Source organism: Numenius arquata, chromosome 11, assembly GCF_964106895.1.
Source record: "Numenius arquata chromosome 11, bNumArq3.hap1.1, whole genome shotgun sequence".
In the NCBI taxonomy this organism is placed as follows: domain Eukaryota; kingdom Metazoa; phylum Chordata; class Aves; order Charadriiformes; family Scolopacidae; genus Numenius; species Numenius arquata.
The window spans coordinates 37,921,245-37,945,586 of record NC_133586.1 but is presented as its reverse complement, the minus strand read 5'-3'; the positions used below and the strand labels follow the sequence as shown (position 1 = coordinate 37,945,586).

The following is a 24,342-nucleotide window of genomic DNA, read 5'->3' as shown; positions in this document are numbered from 1 at the left end:
CATTTGGTGCAGCATCAGGTATGTAGCAAATACAGCTCTGTTCCATTAACCACATCTGCCAAGCCTTAATTGAAAGAAATCATGTTCTTAGTATCTGAAATAGAAAAGGGTTTAATACTTGAATTCTTTTGATCTTTAAATGGAACAGTAAAGGATTTAGGCAGCTGAAGAGATTATCTTTTCATCTTTAGGCACATGCATTGTAAAAGTATTTTTTTTTTTTTTTTCCCCCCCTCCTCTTAAATGTGCTAAAGTGAACCTGGTTGGTACATCTCAGAATGTGGAGTGACTATGCTTTAGGACAAAATGGTGAGAGTCTCTTACTGAATTCTGAATGTGATTCTTTTAAAGCTTTTTACCTTAACATATTTAAAAAAAGAAAACGCCAAGCTTTTCTTAGGCAACTACGCTTTTCCACAACCTTTTTTAAATATTGCTTTCAAGGTCTCTTGCAGAAGTCGTAGTAGCAATTGTCTCAAGCAACTGATAAAAAGATGATTTTTGTAAACTAAGTCACAGAATAGAGGTTTCTTCCTTGCTGTTGGAATTCATTGCAGACCATCTCAGGTCTGTGTAGACTGTTATAAATAACAGCTTTGAAGTAACTGCCAGCGAGATCTCCCCTTGCGTGATGGGAGAAGGTTGGTTCTTCTGGGTGGAGAGACTTGGAAGTCTGAGGAAGCAAATGTACGCTTTACTTTCATTAGAATGAAATTGTCTGTCATGAAACATACTCATTGTGATATCTGTATCTCATTAAATCTGAGGCTCTCGTTGATGCTCAGTTTGTGAGCCTGGTCATTTGTCTTGTGGTTTAACACTACCAGGTGCATAAAGTCACAGCGAGCAGCTCTCGGTCAAGTTCTAAGACTTCCATTATTAAAGTGCTTCTGATGGAAGCCAGTACCGATGGCATTTTTCCACACAGAAAGTGATGTGGCTTTGGTGAACATTCACTGATTCTGGTAGTGGCACAAATACCACAAAGTGAAATAGGCTTCACAGTCATATAAGTGGTTGTGACCCACAGCCTAGATGTGATGTTCGTTATCCAAACTCCGGTGTGACTTCCAGGTAGCAGAGGAGAGCATGTACACTGATGTAGGAGTGAATTTGTGAACTCCCCAATGCTCTGTTCTGTAGTGAGCACCAAATGGAGTGGGGCAAGAAAATGAAAAGTGATGCAGATGTCAGATTTTGGTTTATGAAAAGAGAATGACTTGTTATTCTCCATTTCTGGCAGTGTCTTGTGGGTGTGGGATACTTGAGACAACTGCTGGTGACAGAGCTTGCTTTGGATCTGGAGTGAAATGCAGATGGGATTCAGTTTTATGGTTTTCTTTTTTGAGTGTTCATTTTTAACATGCCTTTAAACACCATTTCTGTACTTGTGTATACCCTTCATAAAGGGATATTTAAAACCTGCATTGTTCATCAGGCAGTGGCTGGAGAGTATTAAAAATATGTTCTCTTGTGTTTTAAGGGACCCAAAGCCCCATTGTAGTTGTTTACTTTAGCTTTTTTTGTTACAGTCTAAATTTAACTCACCAGTTTACTCTTCATCATCTTTCACATCGGTTGCTACAGCTGAAGGATTCTTCTAGAAAGGAGATGAGGTGGCTTTAAATGGTCCAGTTTACTGTGATCTCTTTCTCAGCTAATTATTGTGTAGTGAAGGATGTCTGGCAAACTAAAGTTTAAAAAAAAAAATAATAATTGAGGAGCAGAGTTTCCATTACAGCTCATTAAATAAATCTAACCACATTGCTTGCTACTAAGAAACCCTATGCATGTAGCTTCTATTAGTGGAAGTTTGCAGGAAAACAGCTTTAATTTTATTCTCCTCACCTTGAAGTACGTGTCCTCATCTGCTGGGAGTCAAAAATCCTAGATCTCTGCCAGCTGCAGCGCAAATAAGCATTTTAATGTTTTACAGCTGCTTCTGTATAGAAGTTAATTAGAAATGTGATTCAAACACCCTCTGCCAGGACTCATATATGATGTCTATTATTGGTAATCATAGTTTCTGCTATTTAAGCATGCGTTTTGGGTGGTATTGACAAAGCAGCTGTTCCTACATAAGGACTTTGATAAAGGTGGAAACTTCTTCACTTTGAGAAAATTGGAAGTTAATGCCGCTGCAATTTAAAAATAAAAGTGGATAATCTAAAACAATCCTTTTCTATGTAGTTCTAATTGCAGTGATATTTTCTTAGTAAAGAAACACACACTCATTCTCTCCCTTATAGCATCTATTCATAAAAGTCATGAGGACCACTATTGCCTGTTACCCACAAGCTAAGCAGGCACTGATGTCTCCAGTGGAACCCGGCCATTTCCCACGCTGGACAGTGGAAGCCAAGGCTCTAGATTTAAAAGCAGGGTACATTCAGCTATTGGTACCACCTTCTCCCCTCTGTCACCCAGCCAAAATGACTGTGTCAGTTGAGAACAATATTGTCCGTGAGATGGTTTAGTTTTGGTTTCAGTCCTGGATTTGTGCTTCAGGATTTTAATAGATTTATTGACCTTTCTGGCAGATGTCACTGACTTACTGTGATAGTTGCATTTCTTGACAATAAAGTAAACAAGAGCATTTGGAACTGATGGCAAAGTGATCTAGAAGAAGAGTAAAGTAGTAGTTTGTAAAATATACTTCTGACATTCCAGAGTTTGTTACTACAAGTCAAATGTATCTGTATTTTTCCTGCAGCTGTATTGGTAATTTTTTTTTTCTTTGCCAAATACTTCATTTTCTGTTCTCTGACATACAGACTACAAGACAAACATGTTTTTCCTTTGTCATTCATGGTTATTAACGTATGAGCATTATTGTAGGGATGAAGAATTATCAGTTTTCCAATATTCCATTTGGCTGCAACCCCAAAGCAAAAAATTTTGTAGGTTTGTGCTATTAATTTTAGCCTTCATAGTTGTTCTTCATTTGAGATCAAAGCCTTGGGACTCCAAAGGGATGCATTCCTAACAAATCAAAGCAAACTTTCAAGTGGGTTACATCTTGAACCTCTATTCTCTAACAAGACAAAAGTCCAGAGTAGAATTTTCTGTTAATTCTTGTGCTCTTTCTGGAATCTTTCACTTTTGGTTGGTTTGCACAGAACAGATACTTTCAGGCCAAGAAGTTCTTTGTACATGAATCATGCTGATAAAGGCAAAGCTGAATCTCTGAGGACTGGTTTGTTTTGGGTTGGGGGTTTTTTTGGGTATTTTTGGTTGGTTTTTTTTTTCTTTTTTTCCCCAGCAAAATTCAGTGACTTTTAAGGCTTTAATCTCGCAACTTTGATCTGTTCCAAAATGTTTCAGCGTGAAATGTCTTAACACTTCATCTCCCCGAATGATGGCGAGTTTTGTCTTGCTGTCATCGTAGGCTTTAGGTTCATGTCATGATATACTATCCAGGACATCGCTATCAGCAGTGAATGTACTGACGTGCTCACCAGAAGCAGATGCAGATAACCCATCTAGCACAGCAGCTTGTTCCCACTCCGTCCCTGTGCACCCGCTCTGTTCTGAAGCCTGTGGATTGCAGAGGTGTCGTCTTCAGTTGCGTTTGTTCCGTCCTATGAGCAAGCTCCTGAAACACTTTTGCACCCCTGCTTGTCTTTCCAGTGCTCAGAAGACAGTCAGTGATGTAGCTTAAAAGCAATTAAAGACTAATCTAGGCTCTGATGATTTTTAATTCTTGTGTGAAAAGGGGAGTAGTATAAATTCACAGGAACCTGACCCAGTGTGGGGTGTGTATATTAGCCTCAGACTGCTGGAAGCGGTGATGCCGCTGGTATGGTCACTTGTCTTAATGTTTTTCAGTGTTTTCACCTGCCCGTACAATGTTTATCAGTTTAGTAGCAGTGTGTTGGCATCAAACAGGAGTGCAGGCATTCGCTTGGTTAAACTAGTGGATAATCAAACCCACTTATTTGGCCTTAAGATGAGGGCACAGATTCCCTGGATTGAAGGCAGTATTTGGGACAGTAATACCCTTCCTGCTAGTCACCATGGCTACATCAAACTTGAGCTGAATGTTAAGTGCGCTACAAGGAGTTCACTCCTGTTTCAGCTGCTACAAAGGCTACATAGGCCAAAAACTGCAGCTATCTACTCTGTGTGTCAGCAAAACGTTCTCTCTGATGTTAAAAGCAATCAACAAGGAAATGACTGAGAGTCACAAAATCACCTCTTTAGATCAAATGTTGTCAACAGAAGAGGAAAAAACCTAAGTGGATGCTTTAATCTTGATACATATTTAATGAAATGGGAAAGGAGAAGAGTAAACTAATGAGAATGGCTGTTCCTCCTGGGAAAGATGAGTTATGGCATAGGAGGAAAAATTGATGTTGTGGGTTGACCAGGGAGTTGGTGTACAGGGCTTAAGAACTGATGCATATACCACAGGTTGGCTTCACTGCTTCTAACGAACAAAAGACGCTTAAACCTTACAACATGAAGGAAGGATGAGTAAATGGATTTTTCTGGGTTCCCTCAGGAAGAAACAGTTGGAATAGACTTCCTTTACAAATGAAACTTTCCTGAGAGATTAAGAGGTTATGCTGTAGTGAAGGTGATTATTCTGTATGTATTTCCCTGCTCGGAAATGCAGCTGACTAAACTTTCCCTGGGGTCTGGGTGTATTTATATGCTAATGCCAGTGAATGTGAATTTTCTCATTTTAAGATTACACCTTTGTCTCTGCGTTCAGTACGAGTATCTCCTGAAGCCATAACCAAGCAGGGTTCGGATGTCTGCTGTAGGGTGGAGGAAGGTATGAGAATGTTCCCTTTGCAAATTCAGGAAATAATTGATGGTACGGGGAAGGCAGCAGAGGTTTATACACTTGAATCTATCGAAGCACACAGCACAGCCTCGCACAAGTGGTCTTTGCCCCGGCAATTTGCAGTCTGGCTTATTTCTTAGGCCCCACGCTTCCACTTCTGTGCACTTTATTGTACCTGAAATGGAAGCTTAGTTTTAAAACATTTAGAAAGAGAACAAAGTCAAAAAGATTTCCAGAAACCTAATTCTTTTAATCTTTGTTATGATCCAAACAGTGATGACTGCTACATTAGCAAGTGAGGTGGAACACTCAGCTGTTGTCCCATCCACAGAAACCCTTTTTCCCTGCCCGGTTTTCATTTGTAAAAGTGTGCTGAGACCCAGCACTGATGCAGAATGGGCAGTGGAAACTGGGCCCCCTTCCATTTAAGAGTCTACCACAGAACAGTAATCACTGAAGCAACAGATAGTATTTTCTCCCTTCCCAGCCCTGTTCTTTGTTGTTAAGAAGATTCAGCTCGGAAGGCTGTGATCAGCTTAATCAGTTTGCTATTATTTGGGCTGCTGTTCATAGTACAATTTATTAAATCAGTTTATTATCCTCCCAACCAACTTCAGTGATCAGAGAGTGAAAACATGGAAAGAAAATTAAAACTAGCGTAAGTGCTGCCTGTTTGGATAACAGCACATTTTGCTATTTAAAAGATTACTCATCTGCACCAAAACAGGGAGAGAAGTTAATTTTAATGATGTAGAGCTTTCTATTTCAGGGAGGGCCTGGCTTGCACATTGTGAGAGATTCAGGAGAAGTGTATAATTCATTCTTAAATTGTTAAACAGAATGTTAAGGCCAAGTATCTAAGTAAATATGAATGGATTCATTTGTAATCTTGAACAAGCATGTCTGCATGTGGGAGAGTAGGGACTGGAGGCTGGGATAACCTGTAAACAAATGCCAGAGGAGCAGTTGCACTTCAGGTTTCAGTGGTTGTAAACTGGCCAAAATAACGCACAGGGAAGGGAAATCAGCCCTGTCTGCTTGAAAGGGAATTCGGCAGATCCCCAAGTCCTCTCCTCCTGTGCCTTTCAGCAGGAGAGGGAAAGTTCCCTGAATTTTCAGTGTCAAATAGCTCTCCAATCTTCCTAATGTCTTCAACCTTATGTGTATAAACTGAAGCAAAGCACCTCGGCAGGAGGCAGGATGCTGCTGGGCAGAGGGAACTTCAGTTTCACCGATGCTGCCTGAGTAATGCAGGAAGATGGCTGGGAATGGTTCTGATCTCTGCAGTGCTGCTCCTCCTGCATTGGGTTCATGGCACTCTTACGAGCAAGGGCGCTAGAGTTGTAGATGTGCTGCACGGTGCAGAATTCGGAAACCAAAGCTTATAGGGTCTAAAGTAACATATGAACCATGAAATGTTGCACTAGTAGGACAGGGGAAATGTTTCCCTCCTAATTCTTTCTCTAGATATAAATCTGTATCATAGTTTCAAGTCCTGACTGGTACTTAAAATGAGTTAATTTTTTTCTATCCCAAGACCACAAATGTTGGTATTCCCTTCCCTGCCAAATACTGCAGAGAAGTAGGAACATATATAAAAAGACCATGTTATTGCCAAACAAACTGTGTTGAGTCTTAAAAGCCTTACCCTATCCTCTTCTGCAGAGGACAGTTTGCCTGAGTGAAAGTAAAGAGTTTGCTTGCAGCTCCTTTGAGTTCAAACAACTGTGAAAATAAAGGTTTGATGGGATGGGACCAAAAAAATCTATTGTCTTTTCAGCCCTGGAATCAGTTAATGACCCTGACAGCTCAAAAGCCTGAGCAGTGGCCACATTCTTCAAAATGTTCAACTTGAATCCTTCAAAGTACAGAAGGCAAATGCGTGTTGAGCACCTCTTCATTGCAGCTGCCCACGATTCACTGCAGTCAGAGGTGGAGGTCATCTTAATCATCTGAGCTCTGGAGAGTCCCAAAGCGCCACCAGACCGTGAGTCTTCTCTAGAAGAGCCCAGTAACTTCCTCAGAACAACACTCATCTTTGCATCTCGGGAGAGAATGACCTGAGTCATCAGCTTGACATCTTTTTAAGCACAATTTCCTGCTTAAAAACAAACTTAAGTTCTCGGCAGGTCTGATGCTACTACTTTTCTTTAACTCGCCCAACCTTCTGGGAAGTAGCATCCAGTTTGCCTGGTGAGGGAGTTGCATGTATTAGTGGATTTTGTAGGCGTCTATGGGGAAGGTCAACCACCCCGTATGCGATTACCTCTAGGCAGGTGCTTCAGGTCTTGGTGGGTGATTTGGGGGAGGCAAAAGAACCCAAACCAGGCCAGGCTTCGTCTGCAAACTGTGTGACTACAGCAGCCTGCTGCTGGCTGCAAAACGGAGCTGTGTGAGCTCAATGGAGTAAGGTCCCTCTGTACTGCAGAGCAGCTCTCAAGGGGAATAGCTGTTGAAGTTGAAGCATACAGGCAAGGCCTTATTTAAAAACATGTTAGAAAGTTGAGAATTGCTGGATCTCTTCCACTGACTTCTATGGGGAAAATGACTTCGATTTGTAGCCAATTTTGAATTAATCTGGCTCTGACCAGTTGGTGATTTTGCACAAGCCTCAGTGAAAATGCGGCTGAGCCAACAGGATGTGAAAGACATGGGGAGGATCCAGCCACTGCTGAGTGGAGACAGGCTGTGTGGTTTGCTGTGAGGGCATATATTGGGGCGACTTCTGCTTTGACTTGAACAGTTGAGTCCCACGGACCCTGCAACTGCAGTGCCATTTAAGCTGTTCTGGTGCTGCAGATCCACGTCTAAGTTGCCTTGTTTCTCATACATTTGCCTCTTTAAGGTGTAAAAAAGATAATCCTTGTACTCCCTCGGCCTCCTCCAGCTTCTGCATGTATTTAGTTTGAAGTTGGAATGTTTCTCGGGTGCCCGTTCCATTGGCAGCCGTGCAGTGGCTGCAATGAAAACTCAGTTGGACATAAGAAATTCCTAACTTGGAAAGTCCTTGCCATGCTACAAGTGGTCACCAGGCTAATGGCATCCGAGAGCAGCTCTGCTTGGATGGTGAGGCCAGAAGGAAGAATTGCAGTAAGACCACCATGGGAATTTGACTTAAGGGGAAAAAAAAGCCTTATTTTGGAAAGCTTTGGGACTCCTTACGTTAAGCAGACCTGCTGTTGAAGCTTCTCCGCTATCTTCACACAGTTTTATTTACAGCTCAAAATAAAGCAAGCAGTAGTTCTTGACTGGTACCGTTAATGTATATGCTGTATATCAAGTTTATTGCAAAGTCTGTTAGCAAGCTACCAGCCTAGTTTTTAATCTGCAGATAATCTTACTCTCATTTATATGTTTGGGCTGTATTACTTTGCCCGGAGTAGGCACAGCCATTGGAATCCATCCAGTTCACCTAACAACTTTCATTAAAGAAAATTGCCCTTGTAATAAAAATTACTTAGTGTGACAAGATTCCGTAATATATTTTTTAAAGCCTCGTAAAATTTTGTAGCAGTTAATGCCACTTGTTTGTTTTTTTGACATTTTCTTTTAAAAGCAAAAATTGACTTAATTATGACAACATTTGTAATAGAGTGAAATAAATATTTTTCTGTCTGCGTGTGTGGAGGCCAGGCTGAGGGGCAGGAGTAGCGCAGGGATAAGGAAATAAGAAAAATTCATCTTTGAAAGGTACGTTTCACCATGTTTTGTACGTTGCTTGCGAGATTCCCTTACGAAAGGATCACAGACTTTCAAGCAAAGTAGATACAATAATGTCTGCTCATTTCGCACTTCATGATACATAAGTCTTAACCTTATAAAATGCAACGATCAAGCATGGATTTTTCTGCAGCAGTTGGGAACAGCTTGTCTGAGCGTCATCCCCCTTGGTCCGTGTGTCCCCTGCATCGGTGAGAACACACGGGTGCTGATGGAGTACCTGTAGCTTTCCCGTGCTTCTCCCAGCCATCAGAGACATAAGAAGATTCCTTAGATGAAATTGCACAACAAACCAGGGCCGTTCAGAAAGGTACATGATGCCAAAACGTAAAATGACCAGCACACAGATGGAAGACAAACCCGTGGGATCTTTCACAGTCTCATTTTCTTGTTTCTATCAAAACAAAGAGTTGCAGAAAGTCCATATAGATTTTCCATTATTCTAAAATGAAATTCCTTGAATGTTTTAAGACTTTCCAGTGCTTTGTATGTCTGGTCTAGATAACATACATATTGTGGGGTCTGATCTTGCCAGTGCTACAGTGTCTGTGGCTACTGTTAGGGAATTTGGACCCAGAGCTTCTCTGTGATGGTTACCTCCTTTGTTAAATGAGCACCGACAGCCACTCTCTACGTTTATCTTGTCTTGGGTAGATTAACTAAGGTGTACCTCCTGGCTTGTGCTTGACTGATTTATGCTTGAAGTGAGGATTGTTTGTTCTGTTCTCTAATGAACTAATCTTTTGTGATAAACTAACAATGGTAAGAGATGAGCTGTGATGTTAAACAGTGCTGGTGGGTTTTCTTTTTTTTCTTTTTTCTTCTTTTTTTCTTTTTTTCCTTGGCTTTTTAAGTCTACCCAGTGCCTCAGGAGGAAGGCAGCTGCACTAATAATATATCTAGTCTCCATGGAAGGCTCTTATTTGAAAAATCTATAATTGAGTGGACAAAATTTTTGGATTCTTGAGAGGATCTATTCAGAAGAGACTTAAAAAGGATGAGGGAAAAGCATGCTAGGCAGCAAGGAGTACTGAGGGCTCTATTGAGCAGGGAAACCTATGTAGATATTGTGGGACAATTAGACTTGTCAGGCAAAACACAAAAATGCATTTGTGAGCAAAAAGTCCTGGGGAGCGTTAAACAAAGCTTTGAAAAGGGCAAAGAGCTTGCTGGGAATACCTCAAAAGCAAAGAAGTTGATTTGGGTGATCTTTGAAGGAAGGCAGGTGATGGCTGCTTCAAAGAGAAGGTGCAGAACGTGTGTTAGTCATAGGGATTTTGCCCATTTTTTTCCTCCAGTAGCTGAAACCCTGGAGCACAATTGCTGGGTCAGCACCACGGGGGAGAGCTCATAACTTAGTTAAGTTTATTTGCCCCTTTGCTCTTTTTAGAGAGCTATTCCAATACCCAGCTTCCCTGGTGCCCTGTTCAGGGGCGCTTTCACACCGTCTGCCTTTTCAGCCCCTGCCTTTCATGCGGGCTTTGGCAGCCGAGGAGGACTCTGCTATAGAGGACGGAGCGGATGCATTCCCTATAGCCAAGGCAGATAAACCTGCGAGGTTATTTGTATTTGAATACTTGCATCTATTTAAGTTTTGGTGTGTGAGATTTTAAGCTTAGTTAATTGCTTAGGTTTGACAAACTAGCTTTCGCCTAGCGAGGCTCGTTTCCTTGGCCGGTTGCTGATGGCAGCGGATAGTATGGTGCATTAATGAACAGTCCCTGGCACGCTGTGAATGGGGTTTGCTGTCAAGCAACTCAAAACTTCAGATGCCTAAAGATCAACCCATTAGTGATTAGGCCAGCGTCGGCTCTTAGCCTATTTTTAGGTTTTTCTTTGGTGCTTCACTCTGATGTAAAGACAGCTGTGTGCCCCTCACTCTTTATGCAGACCAAGCTTTTTATTTCAGGACATAAACAAGCTATCTGTTGTTGTGATCACTCAGTAATCTTTCTCTGCAGCTTTCCTGTTTGAATTCTTGTTAATCGTAGTGACCACAAATGTCTGTGCTAATGCAGATGTGGCTCCAGTCCATATTCAGTAGCTTAAATATTTTCATATTTGAATGCAAATTTCTTGTCTGATAAGCATTTTATGTAGCCATCCAAATGCACATAGTGGCTGTGCCTTGCCTTGTCAGCTTGGAGGATGTTTCACTAGGCTTTTTGCTGTTTTTTATTTATGTGTGAGTCACATAACTTGCCACGGCTGGTCACGCTTTGTGTTTTGAAGAAACCAAACACAACTTAAATGCACTGGGTATGGTTTACTTCTGAAAGTAAATTGTCCTGGTTTTCTGCAAAAGTGTCTGAAAATCCCTGCAGTATGCTCGGCTAAAGTTCTGCCAGAGGTCTGCCGGCTGGTTTTTTATTCCTTTTCACCTGCCTCTGCTGTTTTCTTTCTCATCCTGCACTCTTTCCATCTCCTCCTAGTTCCTCTTTTTTTTTTTTTTTTTTTTTTTTTTTAAATTACTCCTAAGGTTTTGGGATGTTCTCAGATATCTTGGCTAAGAAGTTACATTTAAACATTGCATTTAAATGAAATTATTCTTACTTCCTTTTTCCTGTTGCTGCATTTGTTAACTGCTCAGGACCTACTTCCACAGACAGGAACCACATTTTAAAGAAATTAGTTGTTACAGTGTTTAACTTTCTTGTTTTCATACAGAACACCTGAAGAAACGCCTGGAAGATTATATGGCCCAGTTCCCAAATGTAAGAATCCTCCGAACCAAAAAGAGAGAAGGGCTGATAAGAACTCGAATGCTGGGGGCCTCAGTGGCCATAGGGGATGTCATCACCTTCTTGGATTCCCACTGCGAGGCCAACGTGAACTGGCTGCCTCCTCTGCTAGGTAAGGTGTGGTGCTGGACGTGGGTGAAGACTGAACTGCTGAAGAGCTGGCAGGAGATGCTGGTGTTGAATTTGTTTTATTTCCCGCTTCTGCTTTCCCCTAATCCTGTAAGTGGCCAAAAGGAAGATGAAATGTCTTAAAAGAGAGCACAAACAAACAAAAACCCCCAAACAAAAAAATCCAACCAACTACAAGATTTAGGTGAATTGTTGGCAACTTGTAGCCTTTAATACAAGATTTTTTTTTTTCTGTTGTAGAGGCCTGCACTGTACAATAACTCTATTGTAGACTTTGCTTAATTAAAGAGCAGAGATCATATTCTTCTGTTTCCCCACTAAATGAAATCTTAAATAATTTACAGCTTGCTAGATGAGTAAACTATCGCATGGCCATTCAGCAGCTTGCAGAGAGGATTGGCTTTACAATACAAAAAAGATCTTTGCATCCAGGTTTTAAGTAGCTTTTAGGGTTTTTTTTGTCATACGTAACTACATTTAACTTCATAGTCTGCAAGCCTGGGGAAAATACTTCTTGTGAATGACAGCTGCTGGTATGTGTTTGTAGAACATGTGCGGTCCTTTCTGAGACAGTTTGTCATCTTTAAGGAGGCGTCAGTTTTACAATGTCAGTTCTTCTCAAGGATGACTAATTGAAAGGACAGTGCCTTCTGTTTCTGGTACCTGCGTGCCTCCGGCCACTACCAAGCTGCTTTCCAACCCTATTGCAAGTGACCTGTCAAAGCTCTCTCTGAGGTGTGACTACATCAAGCAAACAGTGGCAACAGTAGTCAAGTGGAGGTTTCAGAAAAACTAGTCAGATTTGTCAGCAGGCCTGTTGGATGGTACTGCTGTTGCTTTCACTACAATTTCTATCCGGTGATAGTGTAAAACATTTGCAGCTTCGTGAGCCCCAGGGAGGGAGGACAGAATTAGCTCAAATGCCATTTAAATGAGAACACGTAGAGTATGCTTTAATTTTAAAGCATAGAAAGGATTTCTGTTTGACATGCATTGGACGCTGAAACATCATTTGTCGCTCTGCTCTGAAAGTTAACTTCCAACAAGAGACTGTCTCAGTAATAAAGTATTTAAGAAGTTCCAGATGTTTATGCAGGAATTAATCCTGTCTTGTATTATTTGGTTGGAGAAAAAAGGTTGAGGGGAGGAGGTACACTTGCATTTCTTGAGCCTGCTGAGAGTAGTTATGCCATTAGTCTGAATCGCTTCCTGCCAGATTCTGGCGTAGCAATTAAAGGTAGGTGGTACAATGGGTTATTGCTCTGGCTTTGAATCAGTGCAGAAAGGGTTCACATCTCGGTCACTTGTTAAAATGAGAAGTACAAGATTGTCTGTTTTCAGCCTCCGGTTTAGGTATCTGTGGTAGCGTGGCTGTGTCTTTCAGTGCTGCTTGTGGGTGATGGTCACTGTCCCATGAGTGCCTGGTGGTTTTATCTCAATATTTCTAGCTTGAATATCTCAATTATTGCAGAAATACCAGATAAATTGATATAAATTGGAGCATTTACCCAAAAGAGAACGGACTGGAAGAAATCGTTGTCGTTCTTGGACAACTTCATATTTTGATGCTCTTTTCTGTAATTTCATGGTCAAAGGAACCAACTGGTGAAGGTTTTCTAACATGTTTCTCCAATCTTCAGATCGCATTGCCCGAAACCGCAAGACTATCGTTTGCCCTATGATCGATGTTATTGATCATGACCACTTTGGATATGAGACTCAGGCTGGAGACGCAATGCGAGGTGCATTTGACTGGGAGATGTATTACAAGAGGATCCCTATTCCTCCTGAGTTACAGAAACTTGATCCCAGTGATCCCTTTGAGTAAGTTACTGAAACGCAGTGTGCTAAGAGCTGGCTAATAAAATAACACCCTGTTGCAGGGTTGGTTTACACCTCAGTGTAGTAAAAGTCAGAAGCTGGTGTTAAGCTACTTGCTTTTTGGCAGCTGTTTGCTTTGTTGGTTTAAAAGAAATGCATTGTGTGGTAGCTGTGAATGTTCTTCTTTTCATTGCTATTTTTTGCCACCTTAATTTCCGCAGAAGTTAACATTTCATTTGAAACTGTAATGTGTAACATTTAATGTGGTCATTTATTACTGAGATCTTTCAAACATAGCTTAGTATCCCTAATGCTCTGCCAAAAACAACAAACCAATGGCAGCTTATGTCATTCCCAGGTGTGGCGAGAAGAAAACCTAGCAGAATAATTACAGCAATTTTGATGATTGCAGTGCATTGCAGAAGTAAATCTGTGATGAAGTTATGTTCTGCTGCTGCTGCGCTTGCCAACACTGAGACAGTTCTGCTGTCCTTTATACTTCTGCAGTGTTAAAAAAAAAACAAAAAAAAAAAAAACAACAAAACACCTTTTGAGGTCATGCTCAGTGACTTGATCATTCTACTGAGTCAAAGAGCACCGCATGTGCAGCATATGGATCCCTTTGGGAAGGGTCCTGTCATTTAACGTGAACTCTTCTTTTGCCTGTTTGGAGGAGAGGCATTGACTGGTTCTGAAGGGAGCCCAGTCTGGTCCTCCTCATTTGCAAGTGGGAAATTAGTAGATAGTGCAAAACCAGCTGTTTGATGCTCTGACAGGGCTGCAAAGGCACTGGGAATACTGGGTGGTGGAAAGAATATTTCTCAACTCTTGCTTTGTTTTTTAAATGTTTAGCTAGAGATCTGTATCTTTGAATGTGTTTGTAATATGGAGTCTGGTTTTTCCTTAAGGTCTCCTGTAATGGCTGGAGGACTGTTTGCAGTCGATAGAAAGTGGTTCTGGGAGCTGGGAGGGTATGATGCAGGTCTGGAGATATGGGGAGGAGAGCAGTATGAAATATCCTTTAAGGTGAGCTAATGTTCTCTGGAAATTACTTTTGTTTTGAAAAGTAAGAATTGTTCTGAGGCGCAGAATGTGAATGATCTATCTTGTCCTTGCTTTTGCGTGTGACTAAAGGTGAAAGAGCTGGGAGTAGTAAGATAGTACACAGAAGAAGCAGCGATGATGTGACCAGTCATTTGTGAGGGTCAGTTTTGGATCATGATTAGCTGGGGTGTCCCCGGTTCTGTGGTCACAGCTTCAGATGCATGTGCTCTTCCCAGCAAGGGTAAGTCAGCTTGCGTGGAGCTCACTCTCACCGTTAGGCTGCTTAGTGCTCACCCCAGCGAGAAGGTGAAATACTCTCCTCCTTGAGGGAAGGAAGATTCAGGCGTCTCAGTGTTTGCCCCGTTGAGTACCTCAGTCCTCAGCTTGAATTTCCAGAGACGGAAGTAACTTTCTGTCTATACTCAATCCATCTGACGCCTGGCTGCAAGGAACGGAGACTTTTAATTACCCTCTAAAAAGTCCTCAGCAATTGGAATAATCACATTATGGCTGGCAATAACTTCAGATCATTATCTGCCTGGCTTGGGGACAGTTCTGTTACTTACTGATTGACCAAGCTCTTCAGTTGAGGCCTTTAAAATGAGTTAGCCAGCTGACCAAAATTCATATTAATAGCAACAAGTAACTGTGACCCACGAAGACCACTGTTACCTGTGTTGCCTTGGATTATGGCACTGAAATCCATTCTTGGAAACCCACTGGAATGTCCCAGACCACTGAAGGGGAGGTGGCTGTTCTTCTCTTCAGCGGTGGAAATCCTTTCCATAGCCTGGAGCGAATCAAGTTAAGATTTCTGTGTTAAACTGAGTCACCGTGTGGTTTCTCTTCCATAGGTTGAATATAATAATCTCATAGGTGTCTGGTTGCCACTGAACTAAGCTCATTGGCCTCAGCACGAGGCTAGAAGATAGTAGCGATGCTTTGGCAGCTAAAATTCCTCATGTGTCTCCCCAACAAACAAGTCACGGCTGATCCTTCACAAAGCAGGTTCCTAGTTCTTGATGCCGCTATGCAATGAAGAGGCGTATCAAGCTAGATTCAGCGAGCCGTGTAACCATACATACATACTTACCATGTACTACTGTGCAGCAAACAAGGCAAGAAAAGGCATTGTTTTCGGTACAATATATTTTCTTCCATTGTTTGCTTACAGAAAAAAACCTAAGTAATGAAGTCACATCGGACATCCCTTGTCCTTTGTAATGGTAGCAGGAAGGGAAGGGTGGGGGGCACCCACTTTGGAGATGTCGTTACAGTTAGAGCCATTTATTCTTTGTGTTGCATGTAATGAAGTTGTGTAACAATGTCATTCTCTGCAGGGGAGGGCAGTGGCAGTATTCAGCCTCTTTTCCTTGGCCCTTTTTGAAAATGCTGGTTTCCAAGAGTGATGACAGTGGCTGGGGAAGCCCTTTGTCTCCAGTGCCACAGCAGAGAGTCACACTGCTTGATCTGCAGGAAATAAGACTACTTCATTCATCTGTTTGCTTATCCTCTCTGAAACACACTGTGTTTTATTTCAGTCCAGAGATGGTAATTTATGGAGGGATAAATTTGCTTTAATTAATCTCTGCAAAGACCCCCTTTTTTCTTTCATTGTGCAACAGAAAAATGAAGTTTTGACTGAAAGAGGCTCAGTGTATTTTCAGAAATTAAGATAAATTGATACATTCATCTGTGGCTGATAGATTTAATAATTCTGCTGGAATTGCAAGAATAGAAGGTTTGTTCATAGAATTTATGAAGCTATGACATTTCCTGGCGAGCTTAGACCCACGTTTTTACCTTTAGAAGCAGACTGAGATTTTGTAGTTAAGGGGCACTGTCAAATAATTTAAAGCTTTGGGTTTAGGCGTGGGGTACCTGCTTTCACGTTATTTATTATCTAATGGGAATTCAGATTGTAAGTGTGCCAAATTTACAGCCCGGCTTTAACAAAGAATCCATTCCTGTGCCTGGGAGTTATGGGTGCAGGTACTCTTTAGTACTGCTGGTCTTTGATCCATTGCATCAGATCTGGCCTTCCTAGGCCCCACCAGAAGTAGATTATTTTTTTCCTTAAGCATATTCTTTTTTGGCCATGTATGGACTGTGCTTTACGGGTTTTTTTGCCTTTATTTTAAAATCCAGAGCTCTGTTGCTGAGAGACTAGAAATAAACAAGTTTATTTAGGAGCCTCTTGTCTTTCTGTTTTGAGATCATATGTAGTTCTGTCATCAGCTGGCTCAGCTTCCTTCTGAGAAGAAGCTTTCAGGCTGAAAGCAAGCCAGCAGAGGAACTATCAGTGTTGAGCACCTCAAAAAACATTTAGCTGGAGGGGTGGATCAAACTCTGCTAATAGAAGCCTTGCTCCTTGTACAAAATGTGTACACCAAACATCACTAGAAAACATAGCATGCTGGGGGGGGGAACACAAAAATAAATTAGGTGAATTTTAAATTAGGAACAAATTTTCTAACTCTAACTGCTGGCCTGTAGTTTCCTGGGTCTTCTCAATCCCTTAAACCAGAAATTTCTAAATTAGAAATGAAGGACTCCATCTATCCATTCCATATTCAAGCAGAAAACACGGTCTTCTGCCTTCTCTTGACCTGTGTGTATCCAGAGTAGCTCAGTGCCTGTAACCCAGCACTGCTACAGGTCAGGGGTCTTCCTATTTCAGGTCGTCATCAGATGCAACAGGAAGATTGCAGTCTTGAGTTTTAGTTGCAGGCGTTACGCTTGTGCAAATGAATCTTGTTTTCTCATGAACGCTGCACGCAGAATGCTCCAGGCAAACTGCCCTGCAGATCCGCGTGGTGTAAGAACTGATCTCCTCCATCCCAGAGGATCACCAGGTGCTGACCTTTGAGTTCATTCCTGTATTTTGGAGAACGGATAAACAAGCACACACAGCTATTTCTGTGCAGCGCTCGTTACCTTTCCTTCTGCTGCCCCTAGCTCTACAGCCGTGGTTTCTCTGTTCGGTGGACAGCATTGAGGGGCTTTTCTTTTGCTTTTTGGGAGTCACTTCCATACCTCTCCTCTCTTACAGTTTTTCCTGGTCTTTTGTGTCTCTCTGCGATGATTTGAACAAAATTGAATACTTTACCCAAAGTGACAATGTGTCTTTCCTGTTCTAAACACAGCTTAATAGCTCTGATTTTCTGAATGCTCCTGCATACTCAATACCTACATTCTGCTGCCTACATAACCACTTCATTTTCTTTGAGATTAATGTACTTAATTCAACGTGGTATATATGGAGCATTTAAACTATTCCTTTCTGCAAATGCGACTTTGTACAGCACTTACCTATGCTCAGTTTTATTTGTGATCACGTTGCCTCTTTTCCAGTATTTTTGTGGCTTCTGTTCTGTTTGGTTTATGTTATCTTCACTAAACTGCTTCATACTTCTCCTCCATAAATACGTTGTCTCTGATTTTTTGGGTATGGGGAAACAGAAGAGGAAAAATTGACTTGTATAGGCATAAATTTAGATGTACTTTGTACCTTCGACCTTGATTGCTCTCAATCCTTTAATTGTACATTGTACTTTAAGAGCAATGAATGAGAATCTGGAATTTCACTTGTGACATGATAGATCGGTTCAGTTTTAGAAAATTTAGAGATGTTAAAGCCTTCATAAAATTCAGTGGGCTTGGTGCAAACAAGCCATATCGACAGTTGCCCTGAAAAGAACAATTAAGGGGGAGGCAAAAGAGATGGGCAGTACTCAGGGGTCTTCCCTCCTCGCTTCAGCAATAGGAAACATCCGCCGCACTTAGTCTGGTGGTTGTAGATCACTGCATTTTTCCAAATCCTTTTCCCAAAGCATCAACAGGGATTTCTTCTCCTGATTTCAATGGCATAAAACATGTTGCATGTTTTCCAACAAATCCAAGTTCTCTGTAGCTTCTGTTGGCATATCTAATGCATACATCTCCTTTGCCCCATGGCAGCAGCACATTTGTGATTCACATTTTGCCACTGGCCTGGCAGGTGCGTGGTTTGGGGGCAGCTGCCAAGGGATCACTTCTGACAGCATTTCCAGTTGTGTCGCTGAAGTTAGTGCTGATTGTGAGCCTCTGCTGCTTATTCCAGGCACATACTCGCACCACTTTCCAGCAGCTCACGTTTGCCCACACTGAAACAGGCCGGGCATTCTGCTGCTTTTTTTGGAGTGTTTTTTTTTTAAAGCCAGCACATGCTGCTTAATTCTATGTCTCTCAGCTGCAGTAGAGGGTGGCTTCTTTCTCCCTTCCTATCTGGTGATGCAGAGATTGGTTTCAGACCATTGACTTGAATTTTTGGCCTCTCTCTGTTCACTCTGTGTGCTTGGTTCAGGCTCCAGAGTAGCCTCCCACCACGCAGCAGCAGGGAAGTGGACCCCTCCACTCTCTGAAATGTGAATATTGGAAAGTGCTATCATTATTTTGAAATGTTCCAGATGGTAAGGAGGGGCCGTGCTGGTGTATGTTGCGTGAGAGAGGGCACTGTGCAAACACAGAGATCCCAATGCCTTTTGAGCTACCTTAATCTTTTGTAAAGCAGCAGGTCCCAGCTGCAACAGCAGCTGATGCTTACAATACAGAGGATTATGATTTTCCTGAATTATTAGTTGCCCTTGCTTTAATCTTCTCACCTACCTTGTTATTCAGAGAACCCCCTTGACTTAAGCACTGTGTCCTTTTCTTCCCACCTTTCAGTGTGTGCTCAGACAACCAGCCAGCTTCTCTCCACTGGTCCATCCCATGGTCTTTATTTCTGGCATGGCTTGCAGAAGCAGCTTTCTTTTCAACGCTTGGCTCTTTGCTGTGTGTTTTTTCCCCTCTCTTGGGAAGCATTGGCTCATCATGGTGCAGTCTTTGGAAATCATAAACCTTGTACACCCAGATAATTTGTGTTCACACACCAACTGCAGTATTGTCCTGTGTGGTTGAGAAAGGTTCAGCTGTCTGATGTGACATTGTTTCCTGCAATAGCAGAAGGGGAATTGGATCAGCATAACGTTCCCATGTAGAGAATAGGTAGCATATTATCTTGTGCTTTCATAGCACACTAGGTGAGTCAAAGGCTCTTGAGTCGCTTTATGAATATGGAGTTACAGCTCTCCAGGCCACTGAGAAGATGGAAGTAATATCACCGGTGGTGTTATTTTACTTCCCTTGTATGTGGTTTTATTATTAGAGTGAGATTGTGGCCTTAGAAAAATCTGTTGCAGTGTGCCCATTGACCTCAGCATAGCCAGGTTTTCTCTTAATTCTAGCAGGTCTGTCAGCTGCTAGAGACCTAGCTTAAAATGTAGATTGGTAAAATTGTGCCTGAGGAGGAAGAGAAATTTCCTGTTCTCTCCTAATGAGATCTGATTAGATCATTGTATAAAGCACTGCCTGCCTGACCAGCTTTAATTCTTGTTCTTACGGCATTCTAGTAAATGGCTGATTGAAATTAAGTGCATCAAGTTCAGGCTCTGATGTTTATTGTCATGTCAGCCAGGGAGATGAGACACCATCTTGCCCTCCTGTAAAGCAACAGGAAGAAGAAACTGGCTCCTCTGGCCTAAGGAGAACACAGTAAGTGACGGTCAGTGCTATGGGAAGGCACAAGGTGCTGCCCCACGGAACAGTGCGGTTTCAGCTGTTTGAAGGCGCTGTATTTTTAGCAGTGTAAGTTCTGGTGTGTCGTGGCTGTGAACTGTACGCTTGTTTAAAAACAACCAACTATCGCTGAGTGACAGCCTTCCCTCAGGTAGTACGCAGCTATTTTGGGTTTGCTTCACTTGCCGTTATTCCTTGACAGACCCTTGGATGCGATTTCCCTGACCTTTAACTCTAGCTTTCTCATGCTTTTGTTAGCTGTATTTTACCAATGCACGTCACGCTCTTTCCCTCTCCCCCTTCTAACAGTTTTATAGATAAGGACTGGTAATTGTCTTTATGGAGGTTGTAATGAGTTCTGTCACCACACAAAGAAGCTCACTAATAAAATAAATCAAAGCAGCAATGAATGAATGGGAAGCATGCTTTTAAAATTAGATTTGTACTGCAAGTGCCATACTGTCACTTGCAGCATGAGGCAATGTTAAAAAGGTACTGAGTTGGCAAAGTACCTTGAAAGGGTCACTGAGCTCTGCTAGTAGGAATTAGGAAGCTTTCTGTTGCCTCCATGCAGCACTAGTAGTTTCAGTGTCATTTGGGAGTAAATATTTTAAAGCATGATTAAGACAAAAGCACGTAAAACTGACTTAGATTTTACTTGTTCAGTAACTCGGTTATGTAGCTTTTCTTATTGTATCATTACATGTGTTCATGTAATGTCATCTTCTGTGCCTGGAGTCTTGTACCAGCTTGGAGCTCTTGGCCCAACATATCATCAGCTCTGTCTGCCTTCCCATAGCCCCCTGCTTCTCCACTGTGCCACTCATTAGATAAGTGCTGTCTCTATTATTGCTACACGAGATCTGCAGTGCAAGGACAGCGCTCTCCTCTCTAGCTGCGTATTGACTGCAGGGGTCTATTTCTCACACATTACTTAAGGAAGTCGTGTTTTCAGGAGATGTGGATTTTCGGTGGCCTGACTGAAAGCCTTTCCTTAAAGATCAGGAGTAAGTGAGGCATCCTGTGGGCAGGCAGCAAGGAGAACAAGCTGGTGTTTTCATTCAGGCTTGTGTTGCACTAAAATGCAGCAGCTTGTGAACCAATAGGGCTCTCATGATGCAAGGTGCAGCGCACAGGGTAAGGATACAGGTTGTTGAGTGTGGGTACCTGTGCAACTGAGCCTTCTTCAGCTCTTCCTGCAGGTTTTTATAGTTCCCAGATCTGTTGCAGCTCCTACATTATTACACAAACCATTTATAGAAACACAAAACATCCCCAAATTCTTGTTTTTTCTCAGTCTACCCGTTAATTTCCTAGCACAGAAATCACAGTGGACCTCTGCAGCAAAAAGTACAGCAGCTACAGAATAAAAAGCATTTCTAATTCCACTAGAAACTTCACAGAAGCTGAGTGCTAGTTTCTTTTTTCATCTTCATCTCTTTTGTACCAGCCTCTCAAGACACAGCAGGGACAAAAGGAATGAAATTCTGTAGAAAGAGTGTTTGTCAACTTTCTTCTTGTCTCTCTCGCCATAATGACATGTAATTAAGTACCTTCAACTTTAGAAGTTGCCTGTGAAAAAACATTCCTCTAACTGAGAGCAACCAACCTCCATTAAGTTATACGCAGTCAGCAAATGACTGTAATTATTAGGGCCAGTAGACAGAGCTGAAACTCAGAGGACTTTAGTGTCAGAGCTAATAATTATGCAGCAGCCTTGGCCAAATATTTCTCTTCCGAGCTAAGTATTTAATATTGTCACTGTAGAATATTAATGGAATTGCCTGCTATGTGTGAAGCTGTTGACTAAGCTCATTGTACAGTGAACTGCGGTGGCTCAAATTAGCCACAGTGAATGGGGAGATCAAGAACACTGCACCAGCCTGCAGCACCAGCAGACCTTCTTAAATATTGCTGCCTTCGGGGCATTAGCGTAAGATCTGGGGACAAAATGAAGGGCAAGACGGTGTCATGCTTCGAGAATTCAGAAAGTCATTTGTCTTGCATTGCTGAAGGATACTTTTTTCTTTAAGTATTGATTAGATAACTCTGGAAAGCACATATGAATATATTCCTTAAGCCTAATGAAGTAGATTGAAATTGGCTGGTTCAGAAAACATCTCCTTTGGTTTCACTTGGACAAAAATTATTACATCCATGCTATAAATACGCAATGAAAGAAAGTTATTGCAGAATGTTGGCACAGAGCGAAATCTTCCCAGATGGGAAAAGAAACTTCTGGACCTAATATAAATGTTAACCAAGCGTCAAGGTAGTCTTCTTCAACTAGCAGTGTGTTCCAGTGACTTCCCGAGGGCTTTTTTTTAAAGCTAATTATGTTTTCACCAGGCAGGGTTTTCTACTTAATTGTAAAGCTGCAAAAGCAATGAGTGCATATCAGCAATGAAACCATACGAGAGCAGTGATAACCACGGGGAAAAGTAGCAGTTTCTTCTGATTTCTGGCACTTGAACAGGCTCATGAATTCCCTGGAGTGTTTTGTTGAGCGCATGACCTGTACTACAGAGATGGCTTCCCTTTTACAGCAACCTTACACAACCTGCGCCCAGGTCTTACACGGCAGTTCAGTTTAACTATTGTGGTTACTATTGCTGTAAGAACGTATATCGATTTGAAATGTGCTATGTGCTGTTCTCTGGGGGCTTGGCATTTTTTTTTTTTTTTGTTCTTTTCTCTAAGTAATGCAAAATTGAACTGTTGAGCCATTGGGCTTGATAGCACTTGTACTAAATCAAGGCTCGCTGCATGGCTCTAAGCGGGTAGTTATAGGATTTGAGACTAAGGCAAGGAGGGCAGGGAGAGTGTACTTCAAAGTAAAAAAATCTGGGTTAAGTTTTTTCGTTACTTGAAAGTCTTTTTTTTCTTCTTCATTTTTCTCTGTGTAACCAAGAGTGAATCTGTTTCTCTGCTATTCCACAGGTATGGATGTGTGGGGGTCGCATGGAGGACATCCCTTGCTCTAGAGTTGGTCATATCTACAGAAAATATGTTCCGTACAAGGTTCCAACAGGAGTCAGCCTGGCAAGAGTAAGTGGTAGTGGCATTCCCCACAACAGATGTCTGACTGCAATGTCACCATGCTGTTGTCTCCTCTCACCCCACAATGGGAGGCAAATGTAGACTTTGTGGTCCATAAATTGTATTTGTACAGTGGTCAAATGGAGCAGTTTTGCAGCGGTGGATGCGTAGCACAAGGGGAAGATAGCCTAGGGGAGCTGCAGACTCATGTGCGGGCAGCTGCCGTGCTCCAGTCATCAGCCATTGCCTGGTGTTGGGAAGGGACTTTGCAATCAGGCACTGGCTATGGAATCACCAATAAAAACAAGATACGGCTTTATTTGTGTAATACTTCAGTCATTTTATAGCTGTTCTTCTCCAAGAGCAGAAGGCTTCAGCACGGTGATTGTGTTTTGGTGATTGAAAGACCTCTCAACTTCAAGCATCACAGACCACTGAATGGGCAAGCTGTAATTTTCCACAATGGAACCTTCTGTGCCATCTTATTTCTTAATCTAGTCTAACCCAAAGAGGAAAGAGTTTTTGCCTATCGTGCACTAGCTTTCTCCAGTTAATTTCCAAATTGTGATGGGATTGCATTGCCCTCTGGTGGGAGAAGAAAATCATAGGAGCAGGAAGGCTGCTAAATCAAAAAACACAAAAAGGTACCCTGCTGTTCTGCAGTCTTATGGCTTGCACAGTGTTAAAATGTTTCCCAGTTTAATAGCATCACCCTAGTTACAGATTGGGATTTATTACTCAGCCCAGCAATGACCTGTCAGAGCGATAGAGCGCTCTCCTATCTGTGCCATCTCTTCAGGAAGGAGCTATATTTCTTTTGATGCAATATTTGGCTCTTGCACACTCCCACAGTGCTGGAAGGAGATGGCACACAGGTGTAGGAAAGGCTGTTTCTTGGCATCTAAGATCGTACAGTCACCTTGAGATGCGCACCTGCTCTTGTTGTGTATAGGCTGCATTTGGGGCAGGGTCAGCACACTGCTTGTTCTTAACATCCTGATTTACTTGGGAATAAATGACCTCTTCCAGCCTGACCACCTTCATGCAAGGTGGGCGGTGCTGCTGGGTCACTGAAGTCATGACTGCACATGGCACGTTACTGCGTGGCACCGAGAACGTACCTGGTGTTGCCAGAGAAGAGTCCAAGGTCCAACGGTCTCTTGAGTGTGTTGTGACAAGCAGCAGGGCGGGTACCTCAAGAGGGTGGTGTTCATTGCTGTCTTGGAATTGCACAGTGGATTAAGCTTTACAGTGATACGTGAAATATACTTTTGCCAGGAGGTAAACCCTTTGCTTCTCTTCTGAAGGGTCATCACCTGAAAGTTCCGTATTCCTGCAGTATCTCAGAGTTTCTTTTAAACAGCTTTTTACCCAAGAAAATGGAAAAATAGTGGTAAAAACGAATATTGTGAACTAAGCTTTCCAGAAGAGAGTACTGCAAATCCCATTCCTAGATGG

The 24,342-nt window shown here is 42.1% G+C and overlaps 1 protein-coding gene across 3 annotated transcripts in view; it reads left to right on the top strand.

Moving 5' to 3' along the window:
- GALNT10 (polypeptide N-acetylgalactosaminyltransferase 10) overlaps positions 1 to 24,342 on the top strand; it is an 84,534-nt gene that overhangs the window by 55,181 nt on the left and 5,011 nt on the right. For all 3 annotated transcript variants that reach the window (XM_074155860.1, XM_074155859.1, XM_074155858.1), the window contains 4 exons: positions 11,180 to 11,365; positions 13,023 to 13,206; positions 14,112 to 14,229; positions 22,786 to 22,893. In XM_074155860.1, the coding sequence (XP_074011961.1) occupies positions 11,180 to 11,365; positions 13,023 to 13,206; positions 14,112 to 14,229; positions 22,786 to 22,893 (596 nt within the window). The remainder of the gene's footprint in view (positions 1 to 11,179; positions 11,366 to 13,022; positions 13,207 to 14,111; positions 14,230 to 22,785; positions 22,894 to 24,342) is intronic.